We start from the raw sequence: 14,821 nt of genomic DNA, 5'->3' as shown, positions 1-14,821 counted from the left end.
ACACTTGGCTAATTTTTTTATTATTATTTTCTGTACAGCCTGGATCTCCCTGTGTTGCTCAGGCTGGTCTTGAATTTCTGGGCTCAAGCGATCCTTCCTCCTCAGCCTCCCAAAATGCCGGAATTACAGGCACGAGCCACCATGCCTGACCTAGTATTTTTTTCAAGGAGCATATTTAACTGCCCTGTAAAGACCCAGTAGTTCAGAAGTTAGATGTTACCATTTTAGTCTCTTTTTCCTTCTTTTATTTATTTTTATATATTTGTTTGTTTGTTTGAGACAGAGTCTCACTCTGTTACCCAGGCTGGAGTGCGGCCGCGCAATCTTGGCTCACTGCAAACTCTGCCTCCTGGGGGGTCAAGCAATTCTGCCTCAGCCTCCTGAGCAGCTGGGAGTACAGGCATCTGCCACCACACCTACTAATTTTTGTATTTTTAGTAGAGACAGGGTTTCGCCATGTTGGCCAGGCTGGTCTTGAACTCCTGAGCTCAAGTGATTTGCCCCTCCTCGGCCTCCCAAAGTGCTGGGATTACAGGCATGAGCCCCCGCGCCTGGCTGTTCTTTCACCATAGTTCAGATCACAATGTATACAAATTTTTTTCCTGCTAGTTCTCTTTCACATTACCGCAATCTATTTCTTTAAAGATATTGTGCAGCTATCTCAGCAGGCACAGTGGCTCATGCCTGGAATCCCAGCACTTTGGGAGGCAGAGGCAGACTGACCACTTGAGGCCAACAAGTTTGAGACCAGCCTGGGCAATGTGGTGAAACCCCATCTCTACTGAAACTATAAAAAAAATAATTAGCCGGGTGTGGGGACCTGCGGCTATAATCCCAGCTCCTCAGGAGGCTGAGGCAGGAGAATCACTTGACTGCGGGAAGCAGAGGTTGCCATGAGCCGAGACAGTGCAACCGCACTCCAGCCTGGGTGACAGAGTGAGTGAGGCTCCACCTCAAAAAAATAAAATAAAATAAATCAAAACAACAACAATGAAAAACAACAAAAAAAGTATATTGTGCAGCTATTAAATGAAAAGTACAAAATTGTTCAGTTTCCAGGCATTTAAAATTATTTCTGGTTGGGCCCGGTGGCTCATGCCTGTAATCCCAGCACTTTGGGAGGCCGAGGCAGGCAGATCACCTGTGGTTAGGAGTTTGAGACCAGCCTGACCAACATGGAGATACCCCATCTCTACTAAAAAAAAAAAAATTATTTCTACTTTACATTTACATTAGTACAACCAAAGTATTGATGAATTATCTTACATACTCAATTTTGGATATATACATAAACATTCATTCTGTAAATTTGTATTGGATATGTTAAAAGCATCCTATGAGGCCAGCAGTGGCTCATGCCTGTAATCCCAGCACTTTGGGAGGCCGAGGCAGGTGGACACCTGAAGTCAGGAGTTTGAGACCAGCCTGGCCAACATGGTGAAACCCTGTCTCTACTAAAAATACAAAAAATTAGCCGGGCATGGTGGCAGATGCCTGTAATCCCAGCTACTTGGGAGGCTGAGGCAGAGGAACTGCTTTAACCCAGGAGGCAGAGGTTGCAGTGAGCAGAGATTGTGCCACTGAATGCCAGCCTGGGTGACACAGTGAGACTCTGTCTCAACAACAACAACAACAAAAAAGCGTCCTATGAAAAAATATGAAATTATTACCTTTTTACTCATATATTGAAATAACTTCCAAAAAGGCTTATGCCAATTGAAACTCCTTTTAATACATCCTCACTGACAGTAAACATTACAATTTATATAATATTCATCAATACGCTACCACTGGTTTAATTTCCATTTTTGTTTTTGCCGTAGAGACAGAATATTTTGCATTTATTTACTAATCAGCTATATTTATTCTTTGTGAAATGGACAGGGAATTTTTCTTTACAACACTTTAACAATAGTGCATTAGAGATTTTTCTTAGCAATCTTTTTTTTTAATCTTTTTTTTTTTTTTTTTTTTTTTTAGATGGAGTCTGACCAGTTGCCCAGGCTGGAGTACAATGGCACAATCTCAGCTCACTGCAACCTCCACCTCCTGGGTTCCAATAATTCTCCTGCCTCAGTCTCCCAAGTAGCTGGGGTTACAGGCGCCCACCACCATCATGCCCAGCTAATTTTCGTATTTTTAGTAGAGATGGGGTTTCACCATGTTGGCCAGGCTGGTCTCGAACTCCCGACCTCATGATCTGCCCACCTTGGCCTGCCAAAGTGTTGGGAATACAGGCAGGAGCCAACACTCCCGGTCCCCAATTTTTCTTAGTAATCTTTGGAAACACTTCAGAAATATTTTTAATTAGCCCTTTCATAATCTCAGGCTATAATTTTCCTGTTTATATGCCATAAAATGTGAACATTACACTGTCAAAACAAAAAAAGCAAGGTGCTAAAGACTGTGCATAATATAAATCAGTTATTAAAAGAAAAAAAATTAGAAACTATCTGAAAGGCTAAAAAAAGAATCTGAGTTGTTACATTTTTTGATGTTTGAATAATGTGAATATATTATATACTCAATGTTTTAAAATAAATGAACTTCAAAAAGAATCCTCTCAAAATGGTGTCAGCCACAGTGGCACACCAGAGAGTGGGAAGGTAACACAATGACCTTTAACTAAGTTTTAGCTGCCTTCCTTGTGTCATAAAAACTTCTAATGTTCCATTTTCCCTGTGGTAACCTCCAAGATGGCCCCCAGTGATTCTCCACCCTCTGGTATTCCTATCTATATATGGTCATTCCCACATAGCATCAGGGTTGCTCTGGGTAACCAAGAGTATACAACAGAGTGAAGTTATTTTACCTCCAAGGCTGTTATAAAAAAAACACTGCAATGCCTTCCTTGTTCTCTCTTGGATCACTCATTCTGTAGGAAGCCAGCTGACGTGTCATGAGGACCATATGACAAGGAACAGAGGGAGGCCTCCTGCCAATACCCAAGTGAGTTTGAAAGCCCCAGTCAAGCCTTCAGATGATACAGCCCCAGTCAACATCTTAACTACAACCTCATGAAAGAAGCTGAGACAGAACCACTCAGTTAAGTGACCCCGAATTCCTGACCCTTGGAAACCATGAGATAACAAATGGTGGTTGTTTTAGTTGGTAAGTTTGCAGTAATATACAGCAATAGGTAACTAACACAGATTTTAGTACCCGGAAGGGAGGTGCTGGTGTAATACCTAACATGTAGGAGTGGCTTTGAAACTGGGCAGTGGGCAGAAGCTAAAAAACTTTCAAGGAGATTGTTAGTGCAAGCCTTAGCAGAAAACTGGACTCTGAGAAGGCTCTGGTGTAGCTTCAAATGAAGTGAGGAACATGTTATTAGAAAATTGAGCAAGGGGTTATGTAGTTATGTAGTGGCAGAAAGTTTAGTGACTATCACCTAGTCAGGTGAAAGTAGAAAATGTACCTGAATCATCTAATTGAGATTTCCAGCCAGAATGCTGAAAGTGCTGACTGGTTTCTTCTAGCTGCTTATAGTAAAATCTGAGGGGAGAGAAATAAGCTAAGGGAAGAAGTGTTAAACAAAAAAGAGCCAACAGCCAGTACTTGCTGGTTGTGAAAATTCCCAGTGTTTCCAGATAGCAAAAGATGCTAAAATTAACTGCTCCCAAGCAAAGGTTATACCCAGGTCACTAAAGAAAGGTGCAGAAATATGAAAGATGAGGGTAAAAATCCTTCTTTTTTTTTTTGAGATGGAGTTTTGCTTGTCACCCAGGCTGGAGTGCAATGGCTTGATCTCGGCTCACGGCAACCTCTGCCTCCCAGGTTCAACTGATTCTCCTGCCTCAGCATCCCGAGTAGCTGGGATTACAGGTGTGTGCCACCACGCCCAGCAATTTTATTATTATTTTTTTACTAGAGACAGGGTTTCACCATATTGGCCAGGCTGGTCTTGAACTCCTGACCTCAGGTGATCCACCAGCCTTGGCATCCCAACGTGCTGGGATTACAAGTGTGAGCCACCGCGCCTGGTCAGAGGGTAAAATCCTTTAAGGCTCTGAAAGATCAAAAATGATGCTTCAGAGTACAGTAGTCCCCCTTATCCGTGGTTTTATTTTCCATGGTTTCAGTTACCCACAGTCAATTGTGGTCCAAAAGTATTGAACGGAAAATTCCAGAAATAAACAATTCACAGGTTTTATTTTATTTAGTTATCTAATGACAGGGTCTCACTGTCCCCCAGACTGGAGTGCAGTGGCATGATCTCGGTTCACTGCAACCTCTGCTCCTCAGGCTCAAACAATCCTCCCACCTCAGTGTATTGAGTAGCTGGGATTACAAGTGCCCACCACCACACCCAGCTAACTTTTGTATTTTAGTAGAGATGGGGTTTCACCATGTTGGCCAGGCTGTTCTCAAACTTCTGACTTCAAATGATCTACCTGCCTCAGCCTCCCAAAGTGCTGGGATTAGAGGTGTTAGCCACCACACTCAACCAATTCTTAGGTTTTAAATTGCATGCCATTCTGGTTAGTGTGATGAAATCTAGTGCAGTGGCACTGAGTTCCATTCAGGACATAAATCATCCCATTGACCAGAATCTCCATGCTGTGTATGCTATGCTCCTGTGGTGTCATAATATACATTGGTTTTGTCCACGGTTCATAACTCCCATAGCCCTTGTTACAGTCTTTTTTATAATGTTCCGTGTGTTAGGCCTCAGAGGCAGGCTTCTGACCTTCTGCCATCCTTTTACCTGCCCCCAGGCAGGACTCTAATCTTTCTGATTATAGGTTCTAAGACCCTCCCAAGAGAGAATCCTGCCCTATACTCTAACAGGAGAGAATGCTTAAGTCATGAAGCTTCCATAAAAACCCAGGAAGACTGGGTTCAGGGAGCTTCCAGTTAGCTGAAGAACACTTGGAAGTTCCTGGAGGGTGGCACACTCAGGGAAGCCATGGAAGCTCCATGCCCCTTCCCACACACGTTGCCCTGTGTGTTTCTTCATCTGTATCTTTTGTAATATCCTTTATAATAAACCGGGAAACGTGTTTCCTCAAGTTATGTGAGCTACTGCAACAAAGTAATGGAACTCAGATGAGGTTGTAAGAACCCCAACTTGAAGTCAGTCAGTAAGTTCAGGATACCCAGACTTGCGATTGGTGTCTGGGGACATGGGGGGCAGTCTTGGGGACCGAGACCCTCACCTGTAGGATCTGACACTAAGCTGTTCCAGGATTCCTGACACTCAAGAGACTATGTGAGTTAACGTTTATTTTAAGCTATTAGTTTTGCGGTAATCTGTTATGCAGCAACAGATAACATATTACCTTCCCTCTTTGCAAAGCACACAATCGCACTCATCAAAAAACATGGAAAAATGGTACTAAGGTTGAACGTCTATGTTTATACACACCTATACACACATCCCTCAGACAGCTGTTCTATCATTTCTGACATTGTCTTTCTACTGTTTTGGACTCTGTTTCAATCGCTGGCTAGGATCAAGGAATAACCCTATGCCATTCACATCCAAAATTTTTCTAAGCCATTAGCCCACATACATGAATACAGGGGAAGATACAAATGAGTCTAAGTTATAACTCATAACCTAGAGCAGGGGTCAGCAAACCTTTTTCTGTAAAGTGTCAGGTAGTAAATATTTTAGGGTTTGCTGGGTGTATATGGGTCTCTGGCTCTAACAATGTTTTGAAAATTTAAACTTAGCCTAAAAGCCACAGTTTGCCAATGCTTGCCCTAAAGCTAAGAAAGACTTGTGTCTTAGTGGCAGTCTTGCCACACATTGATAATTATTCTCATTTTGATCTCATAACCAGGAAGGAAAGAGTCTAACAGGGCTAACCACTGAAATGGAATTTACTTTTTTTTCCCTTATTTATATGATGAATGCTTTTAAAAGACAAAATAACTCATTTATATAACATTTGGTTTTTTTTGACAGTCTCGCTCGGTTGCCCAGGTTGGAGTGCAGCAGGGCAATCTTGGCTCACTACAGCCTCCACTTTCCAGATTCAAGCGATTCTCCTGCCTCAGCCTCTCGAGTAGCTGGGATTACAGGCACACACCACCATGCCCAGCTAGTTTTTCTATTTTTAGTAGAGAACGGGGTTTCACCATGTTGGCCAGGCTGGTCTGGAACTCCTGGCCTCAAGTGACCCACCTGCCTTGGCCTCCTAAAGTGTTGAGATTACAGGTGTGAGCCACCGTACCTGGCCAGCATCTGAAAGAATAAAAATCACTATGGGATTAAGTAAACTCAATTGTATTTAGAATTTATCATTCTTTTCTATAGATGTTATCATGAATAATTACAATTGCAAAGTACATGTAACTTTGTATGTTCCTTTATTTTGCATTATAGCCAAATAAAATTCTGTACTGCAATAGCTCCTATAATCATTACTTTTGATAACTGAATACTGTTTGTAGTGGGCATACATTTAATAAATTCTCTGTTTGGTTTTCAAGTAGTTTTGGTTTTTTCTGAGGTAGCGTCTCTTGTCACCTAGTGGTACAATCATAACTCATTGCAGCCTTGACCTCCTGGACTCAAGCCCTCCCACCCTATCCTCTCAAGTAGCTGGTCAGACTACAGGTGCGCATCTTGTTTTTGTTTTTTGTTTTTTTGTTTTTGTTTTTTTTTTTTTGAGACGCAGTTTCACTCTTGTTGCCCAGGCTGGATAGAGTGCAATGGTGCGATCTCGGTTCACTGGAACCTCTACCTCCTGGGTTCAAGTGATTCTCCTGCCTCAGCCTCCCGAGTAGCTGGGATTACAGGCGCTCGACACTACACCTGGCTAATTTTTGTCTTTTTAGTAGAGACGGGTTTTCACCATCTTGGCCAGGCTGGTCTCGAACTCTTGACCACATATGATCCACCCACCTTGGCCTCCCAAAGTGCTGGGATTACAGGCATGAGCCACCATGCCCAGCTGGTTTGAATCCTTTATTAAAGAAAAAAGAATTGGTCAGGCATAGTGGCGCACATTTGCAATCCCAACACTTTGGGAGGCCAGGGAAAGAGGACTATTTTAAGCCCAGGAGTTCCAGACCAGCCTGGGCAACATAGCAGGACCCAGGAGTTCCAGACCAGCCTGGGCAACATAGCAGGACCCTGTCTCTACCAAAAAAAAAACCTCACAAAAAAACAACAATGCTAAAGAAAGTGAACGACATACAATGAATAAAAACATAGAGAAAACAAAACTAAAGCAAATGGGGGGTTGCTTCTTGGAAAAAGTAAATCAGAAACATTGATAAAACCAGGATGAATCAATGAGAGGAAGAGGAAACACACTGTAATATTAGAAATGAGAAAGGAAGTGGGATTCTGAGTAGTTAAAACAATATCCTACTCCAAATTGAACTACTTTTGCTTCAGGAAAGGAAAGTTTCTAACAAGAAAGCTGTAAGTGCAACCAAGTAAAAACTTGGGTTAGTAAAGAAAATGACTGTCTTAATAGATGTTGTAAATTATAAAGCTAAATTATCTTTAAAGAGTCTAAAAAATGGAAATAGAAAGTTTTTTGTTTTTTTTTTTTGTTTGTTTGTTTTTTGAGACGGAGTCTCACGCTGTTGCCCAGGCTGGAGTGCAGTGGCGCGATCTCGGCTCACTGCAAGCTCCGCCTCCCGGGTTCCCGCCATTCTCCTGCCTCAGCCTCCTGAGTAGCTGGGACTACAGGCGCCCGCCACCGCGCCCGGCTAATTTTTTTTGTATTTAGTAGAGACGGGGTTTCACTGTGGTCTCGATCTCCTGACCTTGTGATCCGCCCGCCTCGGCCTCCCAAAGTGCTGGGATTACAGGCTTGAGCCACCGCGCCCAGCCTGTTTTTTTTTTTTTTTGAGACAGAGCTTCACTCGTTTCCCAGGCTGGATGTAACCTCTGCCTCCCAGGTACAAGCGATTATGTCTCAACCTCCCAAGCAGCTCGGATAACAGGCATGTGCCACCATGCCCGGCTAATTTTTTTGTATTTGTAGAGACAGGGTTTCACCATGTTAGGCTGGTCACGAACTCCTGACCTCAGGTGATCCACCTGCCTCGGCCTCCCACAGTGCTGGGATTACAGGCATGCGCCACCACGCCTGGCCCCCAAGATGGAAATAGAAATTATTTAAGCATATACTTATTACCTTTAAGGGCAAACCATTTCTCATTAAAGCCAAGAACAAGAAAGCCCATTAACTCCATCTTAAATATTGTTTAGAAGTTCTGGCTGCAGCAATAAGGCTAAAAATGAACACAAGTGGCAAAAAGGCAAAGATTATACAGTGGTACTAAATGAAAATTAAAAACTAAAAATAGGCCAGGCGTAGTGGCTCACTTTGGGAAATGAAGGTGGGCAGATCACTTGAGGCCAGGAGTTCGAGACCAGCCTGGCCAACGTGATGAAACCTCATCTCTACAAAAAGTACAAAAATTAGCTGGGTGTGGTGGCACACGCCTGTAGTACTAGCTGCTCAGAAGAATCACTTGAACTCGGGGTGGATGTTGCAGGAAGCTGGGATCGTGCCACTATACTCCAGCCTGGGCCACAGAGCAAGACTCTGTCTCAAAAAACAAAACAAACTAAAACATCCCATTTTACTTACGGTGCAAAGACAATACAGCAACAATACAGCAACAGCATTTTTTCACAAAACATTTTATTACTATAATTGATATTTTACTTATAATTTTTGGCAACATTAATAAAATAATAAATTTCATCTGAAAGAACAAGCGAGCAAAATAGACAAGGAAATTCACAAAGGGTAATAACAAAATAGTAATCTTGACATATTCAATATATTTGTAAACAAAACAAAGTGACATTGCCTTAAAAATATATAGAGGTATCAATAAAAAAACAGAGAAAGCTCCTGAAAGAACTCACTATATTAATTTTCATTTGGTTGCAGGCACAGAAATTGACTCGAGCTAGCTCAACTCTAAGACAGAAGCAAAGCCCTTGATGATGATCGTTTTTCAGCTTTTTCATGAAAACTTAGGAAATTTAAATACACTGAAGAGGGAAGAAAAGAGTAGGGAGAGAGTAAAGTGCCTTTAAGAGGAAAAAGTAAAAGTTTTTTTTTTTTTTTTACAGGGAGATCTCATTGTCAGTGGCATTTTAAGAGCCTTGAAGCTCAATGAACCAAAGGAAGTGTCAAACAATTAAGTGAGGTAGCAAGCCATGCAGGCCTAGGGGAAGGGCATTCTAAGAAAGACAATAGCATGTGCAAAGTCTTTGGATTGGGAAGAATGTGATTTGCTTAAGGAATAGCAAGGCCAGTGTGTCAAAATAGTGCATCATTGGGGAAAAGAGTGGAGAAGCATGACATAGAATGAGGAGAGTAAGGAGGTAGGCAGGGGCCAGATCACTGGAATCTATAGTTGGCAATTAATGACCATATGTACTCCTTAAGAGCATGCTTTAATGAAACAGCAAACAACAGTGTTGATAATACCAACCAATCACTCAACATACAACTAAAATATTTCATATTTTTACCACAGAAACAGAATACGGGAGGTAAGTATGAAAAGTCTGTAGATCTATTTATACACAGTAGGAGTATCTACCTGAGACAAGAAAAACTGGCACAAACACACCCACTTGCACACACATACCCTTTCGTCAACTAAAGAAAGGATTCAGGCTGAAATTTTAGCAAAGTGTCTTAACCCAAGCAAAGTAACTGAAAAGACCTAGTAAAGTGTTCAAGGTGCAAATCAATCAAGTGAGTGTCAGACAAATAAATACAATGGGAGCTACAGTCAGAAAATGTTGCAAAATATAGATAATATACTCACAACTTATTTGTTATCTGTACTGCCTTCTATTCTAGTTCTAAGAGGGATGCTAAGCTCTTAATTATCTCTTCGCAGACTTTTGTGAAAGCTTAGGAAATTTAACTAGATTGAGGAGGGAAAAAAGGAGTGGGGAGAGATAATATACCTTTAAAAAGAAATCAAGGAAAAAGGGAAAGACTTCTCCAGACCTATGTCTATAGCCAAGATGGCAGATTCCATGACTGGTGAAGACAGGTTGCTGGGCACCTTAGTCGGGGGTGGAGGTACAAAGGATGGCACCAGAACACAACCAAGGAGACAACTCCGGGAGTCCACAGAGGCACCCAAGGCTGCTGATGTTCAGGAACCAATACTCAAAAAGTACTCCAGAATACTGTGAAACAGTCCCTGGGGAGAGCAAGCGAAAAAGTTTCACCCATAGTACAGATTAGATAGGACAGATCAGATGAAGGACATTAAGTCTTAACACTTACTGAATTAGGGGGACATTTCTTGCACACTGGTATGTATCAAGTAAGACCCAAACAGCATTAGTGTCAATAAACTGGGAAACTATACATAAAACAGAAGAACTGTAAGCTGCAATACATTCATGTCCAAGGCAAGACATAAAAGTTGTAAGCTTCACATGTTCAATTAGGGTAAGATATATATGCACAGAAAAATATAAAGCCATTATGGGTTTAAATTTAGTCAGTCACCCTGGGCTATTTTTGTCCACTGTACCTACTGTTCTTGGACAGTCCTCATTCCAGCTCAACAGTGGGAAAACTAAATTTAGCCCAGTCCAGGAAATGGACAGACACCACTTGTTTGGCCCTTTTCAGTTAAAACTATGAGTCCAGTACAGTTCAAATTATAGATATCAGGGCTTCTTCCCCTTGGGAAACTTAACTTGCTTTACTGCTGTGGCTCAGAGGAATATGGCCAGTTCATTCTCCACTAACGGCTAGCCAGAAGGGAGAGGAGAGAGAATGAATCAATTTCACCTTTAGATCACAGAATGGGAAGTCAGATAGCACCAGGCATCATTCTATTATTAATTGTATTGCTATTTCATCTCAAACCAATGATACATGGCAGCTCTTTGATGTCTACAGGGGCCCCTCACCAAACAAAAGCACTTTACTTTGAATGGTTTGGCTTCCTTGGATGTTTCTGGGTTAGGTAAAGATACTCTGAAGCAGTGTTCCTTTTGACCTGGCCCCAAGACCAGAATGAATGTGTGCCTATCCTTCAATTAGAACAAAGAGCCACTGCTCTCCCTCAACTAACTTCCACCTTCTTGGTCTCTGCTCATGCAGCAGCTTCTCTTTCAATTCCACATCCTGGCTTTTCAGAATCTTTTCAGGTTATTTTATGTCAGCACAGCAGAGGCACTTCTGGGAATTCCACAGCAAGTGGGCCAGGGCATAACAAAGCCATTCCAGTCTGACTAGAGTTAACCATGAAATCTTGAATGCATGGAAAAAGCTGAAAAGAAAACTAAGTATTTCAAAAATTCTACGAATTCTGTATATAGAAAAAAGAGCTTTTTCAAGCTTAGGAGTAACATGAAATACCAAAATAATAAATAGGTGCCACAGAGGCAGTGGCTCACACATCCCAGCACTTGGGGAGGCTGAGGCAGGAAGCTCCCCTAAGGTCAGGAGTTCAAGACCAGCCTGGGCAACATAACAAGACTCCATCGCCACAAAAAAAATTAAAATAAAAAATTAGCTGGGTGTGGTGGCTGCGCCTGTAGTCCTAGCTACTCTCCAAAGGCTGAGGCCAAGGAATGCTTGAGCCCGGGAGTTCAAGGCTGCAGTGAGCTAGGATCATGCCACCGCACTCCAGCCTGGGTAAGTGAGACCCTGTCTCTAAAGTAAAAAAAAAAAAAAAAATTAAAATTAAAAAAATAAATTAATACCTTTTTCTCTCACATACACACACACACACACACACACAAACACCTTTTATGTAAGCCAGATACAGTTAACATGAAAACCAGATGTTTTAAAATAACACCTCAAAATTCAGATCAAATTATATCCTAAATTTTGTTTAAAAAGTCATATATAATCCACTAGTTTCACTATTTTTGGTGCTACTGAATAATGTATGGTTGGTATTTTTTGTTTTTATGAGGTTTTTAAATTTGGTTTGAAATACTTGCTTTAGATTTACTGAAACTAGAATTAATGGGACTTTTTTGAAATTTTGCTTTTAGACCTGGGGAGTGATGGTTCGGAGTCAGATGTGTTCACAGTTATGGATGCTACTTCTACTGATCCTGGCTGAAGAGGTTCTAGTGACACTTGAATAGTAACTTTTGTTTCAGGAGGTAATCCTTCTAGTTGCTTAGGCTTCTTAAACATTTGATGACACTGGGTCTTGTGCTCCATTTTCTCCTTGAAAGTTAAAAACTGTAGCCGGCACTTGGAACACTGGTGTGTACTCTTTCCCCAGTGGCCCCTATAATGACACATGTATGGTGTTGCTGTTTTGAAAATTTTGAGACAAAAGGGACAAAGCAAATTCTTTGTGTTTTCATGGCACGTTCTAAAATGTGTTTCTACATCAGCAAAGACTGACGATCTGTAATGGCAAACCTGGCACACATAGGGCATTTCGCCAGGCTTATGATGGTCCTTCATGTGTTGTAAGAGAACCTGATCTGTTTCAAATGACAATTCACAGATCTTACAGAGAGCAGAGGGCTCCTGGGCAGTGTGGACATTTTCAATGTGACACTGTAGCTGGAAGGGAGTGGGAAACTGCCGGTGGCAGTGCTGGCAGGTGGTGTGGTTTTCCCAGCTGTCGTTCTTTTGCTTCTCAAATTCCAAATGATGCTTCACGTGATTCATAAACTTAACATTTTTTAGAACTTTCACGCAACTGAGGCATTTAAAGGTGGTGTGAGTCTTCTGTTCTGGCTGCCCATCTCCTTTATGCTGTCCATAGTAAAAGTCACTAAGTAACACAATGGGATTTTCTTTCTTGGGATCAAAGGTCTTGTTTTGACTTGTTAGACTCAAAATGTCTGTTTTTGTCAATTCATTTTCCCTATCAAGATTTGTATTTATAGGCTTGAAATGGATATTGTCCTTTGGAAAAGCTGCTGGAAAAGGTGCTCCATTCTGAACATGGCTTAATGAGGTATGAACATTGTTTGAGGGCGTACTTTGCTGAGAATTCATTGTATGAAAGGTATCTGAAGGGGACGAAGCTGAAGAATATCCTTCCATAATTCCATCCCTGAGTTTAGCCCTTTTGGCATTTATGCTGTTTACTTCGAAAGTGGAAAGTCGCTTTGATATATGAGGACTTTCATTTATACCTCCTACTGAAAGTGCTGCACTTACTGGCTGATGCAATGAACCTGTGAATGTAATCAAAGGAGAAGGTAATTCTGAAGAGTTATTAGGCACAACTTGTGGTGAACTATTTTTATAATCAGGTTTAGACAAAGGCTCAATAATAATAGGACTATCTGTTGATCTCGATTCAAGATGGGAAGCTGGCAGGTCGGTCACTGCTTCTGATGTAAGGGTCTCATGACTTGTAGGCTGCAATTTGTCAGCAGTATCTTTTCTAAGGTGACCATACTTTTTTCTCCTTGACCATGAACCCGGGGTGACTCTGTTCAAAATGTTTGAAACGACTGGTTTTGAATTTGAAGTCACCCCAACAAAGATTAGCTCAGCATCTTCATTTACATGTTCCACACCAACAAAGATGAGCTCAGCGTCTTCGTCATCTACTTGTTTGGTTTCTTTTATGTTCTTCTGTGGTTCAGGCTCTTTGTCTTCCTCACATGATTGTTCCATTTTCTAATGCTTTTTATTCTTGAACAGTGTGGCCACAAGTCCCAATGCTTCCTTTATATAAACTGCCACCTAAGTACAAACATACATCAGTAAGTACAGGAAAATGCATTACCTTATTTAATTCTCCTCCAAAACATTGTTTTTATAAACATCACTATTTTACAGATAAGGACACTGAGACTGAAAGAGGATAAATAACAGCTTAAAACCTATGATAAAAGATCAGGTTCCTATGAATCCAGAACCATAACTTTGCTGTACTGATTATGCTCTCTTCCATTAAAAAAAAAAAAAAGAAAAATCTTCCAGCAACTAATCACTAGACAAAATTGTATGGAAAAGGACACACATTTTTACCAGGGCATCATTGTGCAGTGTTTAGAAACATGGACTTTGGAGCTGAAGAATAAGCTGGAATCCTTAGTCTGCCACACACCAGCTGCATCCGCTTTATCAAGTTTTTTACTTTTAAATGTATTTTGCTATCTTAAAGGCAAAAATTCTATTTCTTAGACTTATAGTAACAGCTGGTTTTTTAAAAGCATCACCTATTCAATGGCAGCTTGATTTGTAGTGGAATTGGAAGAAAATTACATTAAATGTACATATCTCAATTGATTCATATATAGTAATCCCATAAACATTAGTACAGAAAAGAGGTATTAAATTTATAGTTAGAGTACCTACACATAGCCAACAAACAGCATAGCACAATGTCAAGTGCCAGGCAGATAATCTCATCCCAACTCATGGCCTTAATTATAATCCATTCACTAATGCCTCCTAAATTTTTCCCTCCAGTCCTGACTTACCCACTGAACTTAAACACAACAGTGCTTCCTCCCTCAATCCACCTCAGTCTCTTCTCCACATAGCAAGCAGATTGATTGTGTTAAACAAAGTCAGACTGTATCATTGTTCAGCTCAAAACCCTCCAATGGCTTTCTGATTAACTGAGAGTAAAAGACCAAGTATTACCAATGCCTAGAAGACCACACTACCAACCCCACATACTGCTCCTGCAGTTATCTCATACTACTCTCCCCAATCTACTTCACTCTAGCCACACTAACCGCCTTGCTATTTATTTTTTATTTTAATTTTTTGAATTAAATTTTATTTTTTTGAGATAGAGTCCCGCTCTGTCGCCCAGATATATAACTCAGCTCACTGCAACCTCTACCTTCCAGGTTCAAGAGAGTCTCCTGCCTCAGTCTCCTGAGTAGCTGGGACTACAGGCGCGCATC

General features: G+C 41.2%; 2 protein-coding genes across 6 annotated transcripts in view; one reads left to right on the top strand and one right to left on the bottom strand.

Annotated features, from left to right (window-relative positions):
- The window catches only part of LOC106996055 (immunoglobulin lambda-1 light chain-like), an 801,838-nt gene that overhangs the window by 282,685 nt on the left and 504,332 nt on the right, over positions 1-14,821 (top strand). The gene's annotated exons all lie outside the window — the stretch shown is intronic.
- The window catches only part of ZNF280B (zinc finger protein 280B), a 175,790-nt gene that overhangs the window by 143,699 nt on the left and 17,270 nt on the right, over positions 1-14,821 (bottom strand). For 3 of the 5 annotated variants that reach the window (XM_015149757.3, XM_015149762.3, XM_015149760.3), the window contains one exon: positions 9,370-13,643. The exons of 1 other annotated variant lie outside the window; for it this stretch is intronic. In XM_015149757.3, the coding sequence (XP_015005243.2) occupies positions 11,943-13,574 (1,632 nt within the window). In that variant the 5' untranslated portion in view covers positions 13,575-13,643 and the 3' untranslated portion in view covers positions 9,370-11,942. 5 annotated transcript variants of the gene reach the window in all.

Source organism: Macaca mulatta, chromosome 10, assembly GCF_049350105.2.
Source record: "Macaca mulatta isolate MMU2019108-1 chromosome 10, T2T-MMU8v2.0, whole genome shotgun sequence".
NCBI lineage: Eukaryota > Metazoa > Chordata > Mammalia > Primates > Cercopithecidae > Macaca > Macaca mulatta.
This window is presented reverse-complemented; position numbering and strand designations above follow the sequence as displayed.